This window comes from Taeniopygia guttata, chromosome 13, assembly GCF_048771995.1.
Source record: "Taeniopygia guttata chromosome 13, bTaeGut7.mat, whole genome shotgun sequence".
NCBI lineage: Eukaryota > Metazoa > Chordata > Aves > Passeriformes > Estrildidae > Taeniopygia > Taeniopygia guttata.
This window is the reverse complement of record NC_133038.1, coordinates 17,608,756-17,626,874: the sequence shown is the minus strand read 5'-3', so window position 1 is coordinate 17,626,874 and position 18,119 is coordinate 17,608,756. Positions and strand designations below refer to the sequence as shown.

Below are 18,119 nucleotides of genomic sequence, written 5' to 3'. Positions count from 1 at the left end.
GTTTTGAAAAAAAACCATCCTTTCTACAGTGGGATGCACTGCATTCATAGTACTTCGAATGTTCAGGTGTTCTACTGGCTCAGTGTTATTTCCTGGTGCTCTGCTTGTCCCATGGCACAGCACCAGAGCTGTGTATCTGGCTGAGGAGGCAGAGTGTCCCCTGGGCTGTGGGGAGCTACTACAGGAAGGATCTAACCCAAGCGGAAAACTCATGATATTTGGGTTATTATGGTGCAGCCACATTGGAAGCTGAGGCTCTAAATGCCATGTGTGATGAGAGAGGTGCTAGGTCTGAAAAAAAAGGTGTGTGACTGGAGCAGCACCTGCAGCAGGTAGCTGGAGATCAGAGTGGAGCAGAGCACAGCTCAGAGCTGCCACTGTGGCACCTGCTCCAAGGCCAGCACAAGCCTGAGGAGTCTCGGGCCAGCAGCCAAACTTGGTTCCACTCCCAGAAATGTCAACGAAACCCCTTTGAAGTGCAATGACCTCATGCTCTGCTGCATGCTGAGTGGCTTGCCATCGTTGCTGTTAATAGCAGGGGTTTATCCCACATACAATCAATGGAGCACAGAGTTACAGCCTTTCTGTGGGGCTGGGCAGGGGAGCCTGGGACTAAAAGAGGCTGAAACTGCCATCTGTGGGCAGGATCTCTCTTGGCTTCAGTGTCTGCTCTGGGAGCTACCCACACATTTTCATATTTAATCAATCTATTCCTATGGTGCCATTCTCAACACCAGCTAATTGCCATCCTATACTGAGAGGAGAGGAGCTAGTGTCACCAGGGCTTTTTATGTGGTAAGTGATAGAACATGCTAAAAAAATTATACTAGCCAGGAAAAAGGGCAGAAACCACTGTGTATCATGTATGTTAAACATCACTCTGTGATGGTTCTGACTGTGCAGCATTTCTTCTCCTTGTCTCCTTCCCTTAAATTAATTTTTCTTAAACCACGAGACTTTGTCTTTCTTTTCTTCTTTACAGACAAGCAGAGCAAATACAGAAGCAATCTCCAGACATGTTCTTCAGATATTTTTCCTACTTTGGTCTGTGTTTTTTCCTTCCAACCCAAGGGTAAGTGTAAGGTTTGTTTTGTTTTAAAGGGAACCTTTGAATGATGTTTCACATAAATGCTGTAGGTCAAAAGGAAACTATGCTTCCAGTTATTCAGCCCACCCAAAGGTGGCAGGATGCAGTCAGGGATGTGGTATAGGAGAGAGCAATCTGCATAGATCCCTAAACTACATTGCCCATTAAAAGTGCAACCCCTGATTGCCTGTTCAGAACCAGCACAGGTTGTAGATTTTTGCCAGAAATGCCTCCCATAAGGCTCCCAGCTCTGTTATTACCATCCTTGGATGTACAAGTCTCAAATTTTTTGAATATATATACTGTGCAAAACCTGATTCTACTGTAAGGTCCTGTTTAATCTAAACCTTGCAGCTCCAAGGCCCTATTAACCCAGCTGTGAAGGATGCAGAAGAAAAACCCTTGGTGAGAGCTGTGAGTAGCTCCATGGCTGCTTCCTGCCCAGAGCAGGGTCCTGGCACTGGGAGCAGCAAAGGCTCTGTCTCCTACCTCCTCCTGCCCAAAGCACAAACTCCTAACCCTTCACTCAGTTACACTTTTCTCAGGTGAGGCTGTGCCACCCTGTACCTTAACACTCACCTTTTACCATCCAAACTGTGTCCCGCTCACTGTCTGTGTGAGGGTGCAGATCTGTCAGCCTCGAAACACAGCTTCTGCCTTCAATGACCAGCCACAGAATATAAATTTTGACATTGTAATCTAGAGTTGCACCCTCAGTATACCCAGCAGCTGGAGCTGCACCTCCCACAGAGCTGAGGGGGTGTCTGTGAAGTGCACAGTCCTCCACCTTTCCCCTCCAGTATTACTCCTGATAGCAGCTGTAGAAGCTGACACTCACATGTTACGAGGATGAAGCTTATTTAGGGAACTAGAGATTAGAGCGGAGGAGAGAGGAGGAGCTGTTGGGCTGTAAGATTTGTCTCAGGTTGTCATAAATGGAAGGAAAAAAAATTATATTCCTTATATAGACTGTACAAGAAGGAGTGGGAAGGGGAGATCGGGCTTTATTGCTCAGGCTTGTGATCTACAGATATTGCTTAATTTTTCTCTGGTATTTTAAGAACAATCTAAAGATACTGTGTTTTCAACCTGTAGCTATCAGCTGAGGCAATTTGCCATTTTCCCACCTCTTGAAGGTGTTAATTATTCAGCCAAGACAGCAATGTGAGCAAATGCTTGTGATTTCAATTATCTACTTGGTTTTAGCAACTATTTTATACTGTTTGTTTGTCTGTTTGTTTGAGCACAAGCTGGAAGCAGCTGCAACTGCACACCAGATGTGCCCAGCCCAGCATGTAACAGTTGGTGTTTGTGTCCCCAGGAGCTCTCTGGGTCATGGATCCAGCTTGCATGGCAAGGGCACAATGTCCCTCCCTGGATTTGAGAACCTCACAATGGGGTACAACAAATACCTCCGGCCCTACTTTGGTGGTATGTTGGCTCCATGCAAGGAGCATTTAAAATCAGTCTATTATGCTCATGTGGAGGGGAGAGCAGGCTTTAACCTTGCTATAGGATGCTGCAGTTTCAAAAGCTGTGTTTCTGTGAAATTAGTTGTTGTCCCAGGCTGCCCTCCTTTCTGTGCATCCATTACTGTCTTGAATAGCTGGTGCATGTATGTGTGGGGCTTGGGAACAGGTCCAGCTGTGAGGTGAAGAGCAGGGAATTTATAAACTTTAACATCTCTATGAAAGACCTGACAAAATAATTCAATTCTGCTCTAACTGTACAAGCTTTTGTTTAGAGCCTGACCCTTGTGATTTTCTGCTTTACTTTTGGTCATGTACAGCTATTATAGCTATTTATGCAGCTATAGAGGAACAAAGCCATTCTTATTGCCAGGAATGTTGACTTTTGACACAAATCTATTTCAAACCCTAGTGAGACTCTGTGGAGTTGGAAAGGAATTTAGGAACTTGTCTGAGGCTATTGAGCAATTTGGGTGTCAGGTCTCTCACCTTCCAGGTGAGTGGTGTCGTCACACAGAGGAACAGGTTTCTCAGAATGACATTCAGAACCTGAAAAATACCATTGAAAGTTTAAGAAACAGTAATTACCATTTTTATTTCTATTAATTTTGGTTTTGTGCCTGAACCATTAATGAAACCCCTCTTTACAGAAAAAATTCCCATCAGCTTTCACAAGGCCATGGTTATTTCCCATTATAGACAGACCTGCTGCTACTGGCAGCCCTGAGCTGCTTCCTTTTTCTGGCCATGGTAATAAATGCCTGAGCCTACAGAATTTACCGTCTTGCTCTGCCTAGAATGGCTGACCTGATGCAGGACTAGAAAAGCTCCTCTGTGACACCAGTGAGCAGATGCTTCTCTACAACATAACAGAAATCCACTGCATCTGCAGCAAATATTAAACAAAGCCAGACGGGACTCTGGTGTGACCTCCCCCAGAGGCTGAGTCCTCACAGTTGTGTCCTGTGGTCAGTAAACGCAGTGGGCTTGAGTCCAAATAGACAGAGACGTGAACAACAGCTGTTTTAAAAAATACACATCTTCTGCAAATGAAATATATTTATGAACCATTTAAAACAAACAATCAAAGCCAAAACCACCAGGAAAGCGTTTCAGAAATTGTGTCCATTGGTCGTTCCTCACTGTGACTCATATGATCAACAGGAGTTTTGGCAGTTCCACGAGGAAAGGCACTGCTGTGTTGTCACGCAGGCAGAGAGGGCTGTGCTGGAAAGCATCGAGCCACACTCAGAGCCCCGCGTTCCCCTGGCATGGGCAGAGCCCGGCCTGGCGTGGGGTCCTCGTGTGCCCGTGTCGCTGTGTCTCTGTGTCACTGTATGCCCCTGTCCCCTGTCCCCGTGTCCCTGTGTCCCCCTGTCCTCCTGTCCCCTGTCCCCTGTCCCCTGTCCCTGTGTCTCCCTGTTCCCTGTCCCCTGTCCCTGTGTCCCCTGTCCCCTGTCCCTGTGTCCCCCTGTCCCTGTGTCCCCCTGTCCCTGTGTCCCCTGTCCCTATGTCCCCTGTCCCCCTGTCCCCTGTCCCTGTGTCCCCCTGTCCCCTGTCCCTATCCCTGTCCCCTGTCCCTGTGTCCCCCTGTCCCTGTGTCCCCCTGTCCCTGTGTCCCCCTGTCCCCGTGTCCCCCTGTCCCCCTGTCCCTGTGTCCCCCTGTCCCTGTGTCCCCTGTCCCTCTCCCTGTCCCCTGTCCCCTGTCCCCTGTCCCTGTCCCCTGTCCCCTGTCCCTGTGTCCCCCTGTCCCTGTCCCCTCTCCCTGTCCCCTGTCCCTGTCCCCTGTCCCTGTCCCTGTCCCCTGTCCCTGTGTCCCCCTGTCCCTGTCCCTGTCCCTGTCCCTGTGTCCCCCTGTCCCTGTCCCCTCTCCCTCTCCCTGTCCCTGTCCCCTGTCCCTGTCCCTGTGTCCCCCTGTCCCTGTCCCCTGTCCCTGTCCCTGTCCCTGTCCCTGTCCCTGTCCCCTGTCCCTGTCCCTGTGTCCCCCTGTCCCTGTCCCTGTGTCCCCCTGTCCCTGTCCCCTGTCCCTGTCCCCTGTCCCTGTCCCCTGTCCCTGTCCCTGTCCCCTGTCCCTGTCCCTGTGTCCCCCTGTCCCTGTCCCTGTGTCCCCCTGTCCCCTGTCCCTGTGTCCCCCTGTCCCTGTCCCCTGTCCCTGTCCCCTGTCCCTGTCCCCTGTCCCTGTGTCCCCCTGTCCCTGTGTCCCCCTGTCCCTGTGTCCCCCTGTCCCTGTCCCCTGTCCCTGTCCCTGTCCCTGTCCCTGTCCCTGTCCCCTGTCCCTGTCCCCTGTCCCTGTCCCTGTCCCTGTGTCCCCCTGTCCCTGTCCCCTGTCCCTGTCCCCTTTCCCTGTCCCTGTCCCTCTCCCTGTCCCCTGTCCCTGTCCCTGTCCCTGTCCCTGTCCCTGTCCCTGTGTCCCCCTGTCCCTGTCCCTGTCCCCGTCCCCTGTCCCTGTCCCTGTCCCTGTCCCTGTCCCTGTCCCCTGTCCCTGTCCCTGTCCCTGTCCCTGTCCCTGTCACTCTCCCTGTCCCCTGTCCCTGTCCCCTGTCCCCTGTCCCCTGTCCCTGTGTCCCCTGTCCCTGTCCCTGTCCCTGTCCCTGTCCCTGTCCCCTCTCCCTGTCCCTGTCCCCTTTCCCTGTCCCTGTCCCTCTCCCTGTCCCCTGTCCCTGTCCCTGTCCCTGTCCCTGTCCCCTCTCCCTGTCCCTGTCCCTGTCCCTGTCCCCTGTCCCCTCTCCCTGTCCCTGTCCCTGTCCCTGTCCCTGTCCCTGTCCCCGGGCGGTGCTGCCCTCTCGCGGTGGCTCCCGCCGCTCTCGGCCGGGAGCTGGAACCGGGCAGCGGCCGCTGCTGCTCCGCATTTCAGGAGTGCCTTTCTCGGGAATCAGGGACCTTCTCTCCTCTCGGTGGCTCCTCCCGAGGAACCGGGGGTGCCCAGCGCTCCCTGAGATGTGGAAAGTGATGTGTGGAGAGGTTCTTGGCCTGGCTGCTCCGTGCCTGGTGTGGGCTGGGATCAAGGGACAAAGTGGCCCCGGCTGCCTGTCCGACGGCAAATGCCACTGAAATGCTGCTGATAAACTCCTGAGCTTTGCAGCCACTGGTAATGGGTATTTGCTCCCTGCTACCATCACCAAACATAGAACTACAGCTCCCTAACAGTGACAACTGCATTTTGGTATGTAGAATTTGTGAGCCTAATGTTCTGAAACTGTGTCTGACCCTCTGGGCCTCTGCAGTTTTAGTGACCGTGAGTGAGGCTGAGGACAGTGCCCACCCCGCACAGCATCCTGAGTAGCTTTACTGTGCCCTCCACACTTCCCTTCTCTCTGCTGAAGCATTTCATTCCCTCTGCAGGAGAACCTGTACAAATTGCAATAAGTCTGGACATTGCAAGTATTTCTAGTATATCTGAGAGTGACATGGTAAGTGAAAAAACTTTTATTTTACAAGGTAAGATTGGGATATGCCTGAGAGACTTCACATGTGTTCCTGTGTGTCCAGCACAGAAATGGTCATTTTGAAACTGCTTTGCTGTTCGGGGGCTGTTGACCACTTTCAGCACTGGGATGAACACAGAGCTCATTTATGACTGCAGACTGTTGTCCTGGTTTAGGGCAAATTTGGGAGGAAACTCCCAAAGGGGTTCCTCTAGAATGCAGATTCAATTGGCCCCTCCCACAACTGGTTCAGGAAAATATTTCCTTGGAGAAAAGTGGAAAAAAAATGGTTATTTAATAAGCAAAGTATTCACAAGCTTAAAAAATGAATAATATTAAACATTAAAACCTCTCGCTGTTCTGAAGAGATGACAAATTCAGAAAGTCCTTTTCATGGGCTGTAGCTCATCTTATTCAGTCTGTTAACTGTCCCTCCAGCACTGGAATGCTGTGTCGTGGTGCCTCTGGGCCACAGGTGTGAGCTCCTGGTGTTTTTCTGGATTTTCAGTCCAGAGCAGGTTTGAACATTTCCAAGAAAAAGAAAAAAAAACACAGTCCAGGCAACTTCTCTGCCTCAGCTAGATAAAAAAAAACTAACTAAAAGCAAAGGAGAGCTCTGTCCCACTGTCTGTGCTGCAGACAACGCAGTCTGTGAGAAGGAATGCCGGGGAGCAAATGCAGTTTCTGAAAACAAACTGTGCATTTCTTTTCCCCCCCTTCACTTTCAAATCTCATCTTAAAGGTGCAGAACTTAATATCCAACATAAACAGAACAGACAAGTGGGAATACAAGCATCATATATTCACCCTAAGACAATTGTGTAGGTGCCATAGTAATGTGGGCTTACAAGAAAAAAGAAGTGGTTCCAAATGTCCTACTGGTCAAAAACTCAGCACTTTCTGGAAATCAGACCCTGTGGAAATAGAAAAACTTAATTCTGTGTGGCATCCCTTGTGAGGAAGAAAGTTGAATAGTCCAGCAGTGCCTGTGGTGTACAGAAGGCTCAGCAAAGCATCAGCTTCAGAGCTGAGTGGGTGCTGCTGATTCTTTTCTGGTGGGACATTGTGAGAATGCTCCAATCAATGCTGCAGGTTGATTTTGGCAGGCCAAACTCAAGCTAATCCCAGTGTTCTTAGATTCAAAATTCCTATTAAAATACAAGTCACAAGTTATCTTTTTTTACTTGTTTGGAGTTTTTTTTAATGATATATATATTTTTTCCCCTGACATAACAGGTTGGATTCACTTTCTTTTTTTCCCCAAAGTGCCTCTTTGATGACCAGATTTATAGTACCAGATTTATAGTGTGTAGTGTCCCAGCTCTAGGCTCTGGTCTTTATAGGACCAGATTTATAGTGTGGAGTTTCCCAGCTCTAGACAGTGACTGATCTGTAATGTCAATGACTTGTGGTGTGGCCTCAAGTGTGTGCTTCCCATCTGTTCTCTTACCTGCAAAATGGGCACAAAAGCATCAGTTATAATAACTGCTCATTAAAATCATAGAGTACTGTAAGTATAATCTTTAGTCCTCAAATGCCACATCTTAGAGTGGAAATGTATTAGAAATATTACAGAGTGAATAAAACTGTGATGAAAGTGAAGCTTGATGCTTGGCTGTGGTAGGTCGAATGAGGATGTGTTCTGTCCCTTGTCACACATGTAGTGTGTCCCAGCTGTCGTGCAGGTGCCTGGACACACACCCCCAGGCTCTGCTCTCTTTCTCAGGATTACACAGCCACCATCTCCCTGCAGCAGCGCTGGACAGACCCGCGGCTGGTCTTTCATGGCAACAAGAGCTTCACGCTTGATGCTCGCCTGGTGGAGTTGCTCTGGGTGCCAGACACCTACATTGTGGAGTCAAAAAGGTCCTTCCTGCACGATGTCACTGTGGGCAACCGTCTCGTCAGGCTGTTCTCTAATGGCACTGTCTTGTATGCCTTAAGGTACAGAGACCTTTGGCTTTGCTGCTGCTGGCTCAGAATAGATTTCCAGAATTACCCTGGGCAGGAGCAGGTACCAGCTGTCACAGGTCATGAGTTTGGGGTCAACAAGCCAGCTGTGATCATTCTCTGCTGATCCATTTCCCCCTGTTCTAGCTTCCGGAAATGCCAGTCAAGGATCAGGATCTCCCATCACGATAAATGCTGTGTCCTGAGACCTGCTCAGAAAGCTCACAAGTTTAGTTGTCACTGAGGAAAAATCCAGACAGATGAGGGCAGGGGAGGAATGGAAGGAGGACATCACAAAGTAAAAGTTCAACTGATAGTGGGAAACCATTTGCTTATCCAGTGCCATGTAATGATGACTTCTGTATTTTACCAAGAAGTATATTTGTCCATGAACATCAAGAAGGTGCACAGCACTTGAGTTAGCAATTTCTACAGTGCTCTCCTTAGCTTGCATTAAGTGGGTCCCAGTTACCTCAACTGCAGAGTAATACTCACCTACCTCCACTTCAGAGAAATCCAGAGTGTGTGTGCAGTTAGTCACTGCATCTCATGTCACAAGTGCTGACTTCTTAAGATGAGCAAATTGTAGCAATGGGGAAAAAAAGTGAATCTGCACTCTATATCCCACCAGATCAAAGCAAAATTCCTCCTTGGGCTACATTTTCATTGGCATAGCTGCAGAGAGTGCTTGTTCTTGAGGGTTCTCAGTTAATTCATATCATAGGTCCAATATTCTAACTCTGCTCTCTAGAGCAGAGCTTTGTGATTCAGTTTGCTGTGTAAAACATGCTTTTATTGCAATTTTCAGAGTCCTTTCTCTTTCTACAGAATCACTACTACTGTTGCCTGTAACATGGACCTGTCAAAATACCCTATGGACACACAAACATGCCGACTGCAGCTAGAAAGCTGTAAGTATAATGTTCTAGAAAACTCTAAATTTGTTTATTCATAAGTAACTACATATCTTGAAAATTTGGATTAAGCACGGTGGCTTTCTGGAGTAGATTTTTATTCCTGCAAATTACAATGTTCAAAAGAAAACAACTTCTATGTCATCATTCTTCAAATGTTTGTGTCACCGTGCAGTTTATGCAAAAGAGTGGTCATACAGAATATTAATTAAGGTGTAGATAATTCAGTCATGCAGAGAAAGGATGAAGTGATGGTGGTTGGTTTTCAAAATTCAGGTTATTTTGAACACACAGCTTCTTCAAAACTAACTTGTGGGATAAGTGTCTGTGATAGAGTACAAGAAGGAGCAATTCTCACATCTTTAGGTAGCTAATACCTGTTGCACCCCCCAAATCCCCACTGTAAAAGGACATTGGGAAGTGTGGTTCTCACTAGAATTAGAGTTGAACATGGCTCTCAAATTCAAGAGCTGAAACTAAGGCCAAACCCAGGTTTGTAGTACCTGCCCCCCCGCTAGGGAGGGGATACAGAAGATGGGACCCTCAACAACTGAAGAGTCTCAGACTGGGAAGTCTCAAGAAGAGGAATTATCAGTGAGTTCTGCTCTCAGATTAAAAACTCGCCTATGGCAATGCTGGCTGAGAAAGACTCCAGGGCAACGTGGGCCACTGCAGCGTTGTTACCCCAAAGCTCAGCCACTGCAGTGCTGCTGCTCCAGACCTGTGATGGGCAGGCAGCCAGCTCCTGCTGCTTGACACAAAACCAAACTTACACCATCTCAACATGGAAAAAACCAGATTTTTAACTTCTTGGGTTGCAGCACGAAGCACCTAGGGAAGCACATATTATTTTCACATTAAAATCATATTAGTTCACCACGGTTAACTTTATTACAAAGAATAGCTCCTGAAATAATAATGATTGGCCTCTTCAGCTAAAGAGGAACATGTTTAGGCCTGGTTTAAAACTGATTGGGTCCTACATCATGCTCAGTTGCTGTATAATTCCAATGAAATTACATACATATTGCCCACTGGAGATTTCATTAGGATAAGTGCCCAGAAGTAATGCTATTTAAATATACACCAGATGAATTAACAACAATCTATCACTTAGAAAATTTTCCTGATTAACCACAATTTATAAAACCACTTAGGAACTTTGAAAAGTTGCATGCTTAGGATTCTACTCAGGGATTCATGCTCTGGACACCTAATTTAGGAGTTCATCACGGCCAAGCTCCTGTAATCTGTGTCTAATAAGAAAGCACAATTAGATGCAAATAGAGCTGCAACTTCATCTGATCCCTTCTACCAGGACAAACGGGTTATTATCAGAATCACAGGGTCCCTACTCATGGTCTCAAAGAAGGGCTCTCAATAAAAGAATTAAATCAGTGAAGCTGATGGACTTGTTTCCTAAATCAAGTCAAATTTCTGAAGGGAATGGCAGGCTGGCAACTCAGTACAATATTTACCTTCAGACTGAGGTATCCCTCAGTGTAACCTGAGGTTATGTCATCCCTGGAGGTGTGCACTCAGATGGCATATATGGAGTCCCACTGCATTGAGGCAGGAATTTGTTATTATCTAAATGCTGTGTGCATTTATTTGTCCTCAGTAACTTAATGCCTTTGAGGATAGGAGGAATGATGTGTAGAAAAGGTTTTTTTCGTGAGCAGGTTTTCTGGACAATGTGTACCCAGTCAGGGGAGCCTGGTTCTTAATCACATAGCAGTCTCAGCTGTAAGTTCCTGACTAACTGAAAATGCTTTTTCTGATGTTTTGAAGCACTTGAATCGATGAAATGTGCTTCTGCTCTGTGGTAAGGGGCTCAGTGGAATCTGAATTTTCTTTCTTAACCACTGTGTTTCTCCTGCTCCCCTCTCAGGTTGAAGAGAGAGACTGTATTTGAGAGTTAACCACAGCAGTACTAATATCCCATTGTGTGTAATCAAGCTGTGTATGACAGCAATGGATGATCTTTGAAAACATGAATACCCCATGTAAACAACTCCAGGAGGCTCTCAGCAGCCTTGCATGTTGTGTGTCATTCCCAGAGGTGTGTGTTCCTGTCCACATCCGGAGCAGCAGCCGAAGGGCAATGAAGGAAGCACAGCCGATGTTCCCTGCATGGTCAGACACAGCTCAGGGGCCTCTGTCCAGTCTGCAGTGCTGGGGTCAGGGTTCTGCTCCCCACAGAGCAGAGATAGCTGGGCTCTCCCTGGCCACAGCAGTCACACAGTGCCTGTGTTCTCCTCAGGGGGCTACGATGAGAATGATGTCACCTTCACCTGGCTGCGGGGAAACAATTCCGTGCGCGGCATCGAGAAGCTGCGGCTCTCCCAGTACACGGTGGAGCACTACCACACCCTGGTCTCCAAGTCACAGCAGGAGACAGGTAAATCTGGGAGAGAAAAAAGCAGGAAAAGCTCTTGGATATTCCTCATCCCATCTCCTCTCTTTCTGTGGGCCAGGATCATTTGGCTCAGTCCTGAACCAGTAAAAACTTTAGCAGATCTTAATCTCACAAAAAGAGATGAACAGAAAGGTGGTGACATCCTATTAGTTACAGTCAGGATGTTCTTTAAAACAGAAATCCACAGAAAGATGGAAGCTTAAAATATACTCTATTCATTTGATGGATTTTAAATTCTTTTTTTTTACTTCTTCCTATCTTCCTCCACACATACCTGAAGAAACTCTGTCCCTTCTATCCAAGTGTATAGTCTATAGATACTGCGGAGAGCAATGTTTACAGTAACTAGGAGTAAAATTAATTTTTAAAATATACATCTGTTTCTAAATTACAATTCTATCATGATGAGATAACATATTTTTGTAGATCAGAATTCAATGTCTTTTTCATTATCCGTGTAAAATACTCTTTTCTTCAATTACAGATAGTATGAAAGGGGGCTTCCTTAGAATGACAAGGTTTTAAAAATAACAATGTTTTGTTGCTTTGTTACACAGCCCATGAACAACATGGACTTTGTTTCTACATTTCAATGGGAATTATTGTTTCTAGAGCAGAAATACTTCCTGAAAACAATAGTGATCCAGCCTCAGAACCCTTATGTCAGTATTTACAACAAATTGGTTTTTAAAAGATGGAGAGCTCAAAAATATACAATTAAAAAAGATCACAAATCACTAATGAAAATGGGAGTCTGATTCTCTGTGATGATAAAGCACAGGGATGCTTTGGGGTGAGCCAGAGCCTGCTGACATCAAGAGACAAATGTTTTGTCTGTTTTTCAGCTATCAGGTAAGGCTGAACCTTGCACTGCCCTTCAGAGCAGGTGTTGGGAAAGGTGCTGTGCTGAGTGTGAGAGAGTGGGAGCATCAGCCCTGCTCTGCTCAGAGCTGAGGCCCTGCTGTAATATTCCCACTATGCTCAGGGGCAGGAGCCCCTTTGCAAGGCATGCGCTGCTCAGATGGTTGTTCAGATGCTGCTTTGCCTTTCAGTGCTGTGTGTGTCCTCCCGTGTCAGATGTGTTACCTGCATATGCTCTGCTGAGCTCCATCAGCTGAAGGGCTGGTGCTGGGCTGTCCCAGTTCTACTTGAGGGGTCCTTGGGAACCTCACATTCACCAAGTCTCTTCCTTTCATAAACAGGCAGTTACCCACGACTGATATTACAGTTTGAACTGAGAAGAAATGTCCTTTACTTCATTTTGGAGACCTATGTGCCCTCCACTCTGCTTGTCATGTTATCCTGGGTTTCTTTTTGGATCACACTGGACTCAGTGCCTGCAAGAACCTGCATTGGTGAGTTCTGGCCTAAGGAATGGAGAAGATTTAAGCAGACAGAGGAGACTTTAAAAGCAGGGTAGATGGTACTTTTCTTGAGCTACGTGCTCAGGGATAAATGATCTGCTCATCTTCTGCTGTTCTTTGAGGCAGAGTTGGGTTGGTGTGGAGGAGATGCTGTGGCAGGGACATGTGCCCACCTGCAGGGCTATGTGTGGCTGAAGCTCTCAGGAGATCCATTGCAAAGAGTAGAGGACAGGGCACAGGATCTTTATGGTGTGCTTTGGAGAAAGCAGGATGGAGGGTGGAGGGAATTTTTTACTGAAAGCATGAAAAAGAAGAGAGCCAACTGCCTGTTAGAGCCAAGCTGCCAAAGGCAGGGAGAGCCTATGTGAAGCTAGTGAATGCTGCAAAAGTATTTCAGTTGCTATGATAGATGATTTGGATTTGGTAGTAAGTGATGTGCTTTAACCAGCTAGCAATAAAGAGCAATGACATGAGCAGAAGGATAGGCCAAGACTTCTCCAAAGTTTCCACAAGAAATGGTCTCTCTGTTTTCCAAGGAGTTACAACAGTGCTTTCTATGACAACTCTGATGGTCGGTTCACGAAGTTTACTTTCAAAAACCAACTGTTTCATTAAGGCCATTGATGTTTATCTTGGCATCTGCTTCAGCTTCATCTTTGGTGCCCTTGTGGAGTATGCAGTGGCTCACTACAGCTCCTCACAGAAGTGTGCAGCTAAAGTACCAGAAGAGGTAAGGCTCGACGTACCTTAATAAGGCCAGTGGTCTTGGATTGGCAGCAATTAGTTCTCCATTAAATGAACAAGACAGATAGTCCTCTTACTATGGATACATCAACAAGGCTTCTCCTAACTGGCACTAAACCTAAATTTTGTGTGTAACAAAACATGAATAGCACAGGAATGCTGTGTCTCTGGCAGACTTCTGAGCAGTAGCCATAACTGGCAGTCCTGTTTGGTTCACAGGAGCACATCCAGAAAGGCATTTGGGCCTGGCACTGGATTGGGTCCATAGCCCTGAGCTGAGCTCATGTGAGCAGGAAGCACCACTGCTCCTTTCAAATGCTCTCAGAGAAGAGCCAGTATAACACAGCTCTTCACTCTTCTACCAAACAACTCCAATAAGGGAGGTACTTCCCTCTGCCAGAAGAAAGCTGAACCCTTCTTCCTCCCTCCCCAGAAGATGCTTCCAAACATCTGTCCCACAGTGTTCCATGGGGATTGTGAGAGTGAATTATTCAAGGGCTCTGATTTTAGTGTGAGAAATTAAATAATCAGGTATGACTGTAGTCCAGTTGTCATCAATGGCCCAGATCCTGTCAGGGGAAAAGGAGGTTTCTCACCGCACTACTGAGTTCCCAGCCATTAAGTTACTGTGTAGATAGGAAGAGATGGATATCCTGTAGGAGATGGATGTTGGATTACTCATAGTAAAACTTACTCAAGGATCTAAAAATATCTCTAGAAATACAGTGGTGGAAATAGGCATCTCTTGGACCTCAGGCTCTCCTAAGATTATGCAGCTGAAAGGCGTGTTTGAGTATTGGGATGACCACATATGAAGCTGTGCTCTTATGTCTTTATCCTTATGGTCTTCTTCCTCTGCAGAGGAAGATAGACCTTAAAACTGTGCACTCTTTGTTCCTAGGGGCCTGCAAATGAACTGACTGAAGAAATGGAAGAAGTTAACATTACCAACATCATAAAAAATTCCATCACCAGCTATAAACAGAAAATCAGCTTCGCAAGCATTGAGATTTCCAGCAATAATGTTAACTGCAGTGACTTGACCATGAAAAGTCATGAGAAAATCAAATGTGTCTTGAGGAACAAAATGCGCAGGATCATTGGTTATTTCACAATTCAGAACCCTGGCAATGTGGATCACTACTCCAAATTGCTTTTCCCTTTGTTTTTCATGGTGGTCAATGTGTTTTATTGGGCTTATTATCTGTATTTTTAGTAGAAATTAGTTGGTTCATTCTCCTACTTCAGCAGGAGAGGAACTGTGCCAGTGGGCATCCAGGTACCTAACCTCAGTGAATTCAATGTGGACAAAAATCTTCCTTGTGTTTCCTGAGGTACCCAGCAGAAGTGTGTGAGGTGTGCATGCATCAGCAGCACTGACTCTGACAGCAGCTGTTCAGCTGAGTGGCTGTGCTGGGCTCTTCTGCTCATAGCTGCATTTCATTCCACACCTCACCTGGCTGGAGATGGGTGTGCAGGACTGCACTGGCAGCTACAGAGCACTACAGGTGGCAGAATTATTTTGGTAGCTTGGAGCATACTGGAACCTTCAAGTTGAGATGTCCCAGAGGATGCATAAGCTCATGACTGTTATTCTTTGTTTGCCAGAGAGAACAGAGGGACTGTGATTGCTGCCTCAATAGCTGCTCTGTTGCAGTGAGAGCCCCGAGGCAGCAGCAGGAGCTCAGTGCAGTGCAGCACAGTGGGATGCTCCTGTGCATGGTGCTGCTTTGTCCTGGGTGGTACAGTGCCAGGATTGGTACTGCACAGTGGTGCCTCACTGCTTTTAATCTGTAACTCACTCAGATAACCCTCACTTGCTGAAGTTCTCCATCCCCAAGACACATGGAGGGTTGTTGTTTGTTGAGCTGCATTTTTTCAGAGATTTGGGAACATGAAATAGAGACAGCAAAGTTATTTTGTAACCTATCTCTTATACTCTTCCTGCTGTACTGCGCATGAACAGATTCTACCCCTTTCCATATCTTCCTCACAAATTATTTTTTTGTCCTGGAGAATGTTTCCTTCAGTCTTCACTACTACAAGCAACTCTCACTCCTTTGCCAGCCATAGGCACAAGTGGCCATTTGTCATCCCCTCCTTTACATGGCTGTGCAGCTGTGGCAAGTCAGCAGTGCTCCTGGGTGAAAAACCTGCATGGGTTGGGGTAGGCTAGTCTAAATCACGCTTTCACTCTCATGCTTTCACTTTTAGGTTGAAACACTGTTACTTTTTTGAGAAAAATCATATTCTAAGCAGGTTCTGGAAACTGCCCAAAGTCAGCTTTGTTTATCCTGCATTCAGCAGAAGCCAAAGTTTTCTTTTAAATATAAATGAAATGTGGCCACATCATTACATTAAAGAACCAAATCCTATTTTGCACTCTATAGCTTAAGAATGCTGGAAGTCTTTATTTGCTGATTGTAGAATGAAGTTTTATGGCAAATTTCCCCACCCGGCACCCTTTTTTGTTTTGTGCTGCTTTCATCACTGAGAGGGGGTGTCCCAGTTTAGGGCAAATTTGGGAGAAAATTCTCTGGAAGGGGCCCCCAGAAAACAAACCCCCATGGCCCCTCCCCCCCCACCTGGTTCAGGAAGAATTTTCTCAGAGAGAAGTGGAAAAGAACCTGTTTATTTAACAAACAAAACCCTCCCCAGCACAAAAAAAAAAAAAAAACCACCAAAAAAACCCCCAAAAAACAAACAAACAAAAAAAAAACACCCAAAAAAAAAACAACACCAGATGACAAAAAAACTCTTTCACCACTCTGAAGAGATGACAAATCCAGAAAGTCTCTCCTGGGAGTGGTTGCCCGGGTCTGGGCGCTGGAGATTGTTCTGGGCACTGGGGATGGCTGCTGCAGATCACAAAATGCAGACTCTCGGTGTTCCTCAGTGTTTCCCTGGTCCCAGTCCAGAACAGGTTGGAATGTTATTCAGGAAAGGGAAAGGGGGAAAAAAACAGTCCAGGGAAGAAATTGGACTGCTTAGCTAACCTAACAAGCAAAAGCAAAGGCAAAAGCAGAAGCAGGAGCAAGAGCAAGCAAGCAGAGCAAGCAAGCGAAAGCAAGCCAGCAAAGCAAAGCAAGCCAGCCAGCACAGAACACACGATTGGGGATACCAGCATCATAACGTCACCCCATGACAGGGGGCAATCCTGCAGTTATGTGGGCAGAATCAGAATTGCCTGCAGTGGCTCCATTCAGCAGAGCTCTGTCAGGCTGAGGCCTCTCGGTTTGTAGCTTATGTTATAGTCTCAGCATGCAGTGTTTGCTTAGTTGAAGGATCTCTTCTTGGGGGTTCCTAGAGAAGGTGAACAGAGCACGTGAAACTATAGATTTTTTGCTTTAATAACTTTTTCTTGAACGGCTTCACCACACTGTACTTGGAGGGATCTAACCCACATAGTCATAAATCATCACTTTTAAAAAGAGCAGCACAAGAAGACAGGGGGGAACAGGCTGACAATGGCAAGTGGATAAACACAAACTCCAATAATGAAGTGTTGGCTTGTATATACTGGCATTTGAAGTCCATTCCATAAAATGCAATAAAGTGAATGTTTGTTATATGAACACAACCCCTTAGAGAGATTCTCTACTAAAAAATAAAAATCATTATCTCTTCTCTGTATTGGTTTCTTTCTTTAAAACACGACTAATAAAATGAAGTAAGATAAAATGCCCTTATGTGTTTTACACTAGCCACCAAATATTAATGTTAACAAAAGGAATTTCTTTGTACAAAGCCTTCCAAGATGATTGAGTCCAGCTGTTGCCCCAGACCTGCCAAGGCCACCACCAGCTCCTGTTCCCAAGTGCCACATCCACATGGCTTTTTTAAATCCCTCCAAGGATGGGCACTCCACCACTGTCTTGGGCAGTCTGTTCCAATGCCACCACCTTTCCAGTGAAGAAATTTTCCAAAATATCCAACCAGAGCCTGCCCTGGCCCAGCCTGAGGCCGGTCCCTCTCCTCCTGTCCCTGTTCCCTGGGGCAGAGCCCGACCCCCCGGCTGTCCCCTCCTGGCAGGAGCTGTGCAGAGCCACAAGGTCCCCCCTGAGCCTCCTTTTCTCCAGGCTGAGCCCCTTCCCAGCTCCCTCAGCTGCTCCTCATATGATTTGTGCTACAGACCCTTTCCCAGAAAGGCCTTCTCCAACCTGAACAATTCCCTGATTTCAGCAGGTGGCTGCTCTCAGGGCTGGCTTTTATTAGCTTTGATGTGGCTCAGGTCTGGCACCAGGGGTGAATCCTATTTCCCTCAAGAGACAGGAGTAGTTTTATGCAAGATACATGTGCAGCAGAGACAAGGTGAGAGAATGTTGCTTATATCACAGCTTGGTTTCTGGTCGCTTTCCCAGAGGAAGACCAAGATAGAATATCTCTGCATTCACTGTCATGGAGAAGACTCAGTATTGCTGTGAGAGAAAGCAGGAGTATCTGAAGGAACATCCCCCAACTTCCTCTCTGTGCCTGATTTCCTGGCTGGTTTTAGAGACAGGTAGTTTTTGCTAATGTGACTTTCCATTATAAAGTTTCCATTGCTTTGGAAAATATTACCTTTGCTCTGTAAACAGACAGGCCCTACAGTTATAGCTGAAATATCCTAAAGATTTAGTTCCCAGTAATAATAGGGCTAAATCACAGCACCACTAGAAGTAAAAGCTACATTATTTGAAATTAAGCTTCTCATAAATATCCAGCTATGAAGTAATTTTTTATCAACTGCTCTTATATAAACTGGACA

The 18,119-nt window shown here is 46.4% G+C and overlaps 1 protein-coding gene across 2 annotated transcripts; it reads left to right on the top strand.

The window, feature by feature from the left end:
• The first annotated feature begins 561 nt into the window (after positions 1-561).
• GABRP (gamma-aminobutyric acid type A receptor subunit pi) lies at positions 562-17,057 on the top strand. Of its 2 annotated transcripts, none has more exons than XM_002188687.6 (10): positions 562-795; positions 983-1,072; positions 2,409-2,518; positions 5,899-5,966; positions 7,708-7,925; positions 8,760-8,842; positions 11,109-11,246; positions 12,467-12,619; positions 13,165-13,358; positions 14,274-17,057. In XM_002188687.6, the coding sequence occupies exons 2-10, from the start codon at positions 1,017-1,019 to the stop codon at positions 14,586-14,588; spliced, it is 1,335 nt and encodes a 444-aa protein (XP_002188723.6). In that variant the 5' UTR covers positions 562-795; positions 983-1,016; the 3' UTR covers positions 14,589-17,057. The 2 variants fall into 2 exon arrangements, with proteins under 2 accessions (XP_002188723.6, XP_030140005.4); XM_030284145.4 differs by having other exon boundaries at positions 13,277-13,358; positions 14,274-14,436.
• Positions 17,058-18,119: the final 1,062 nt, after the last annotated feature.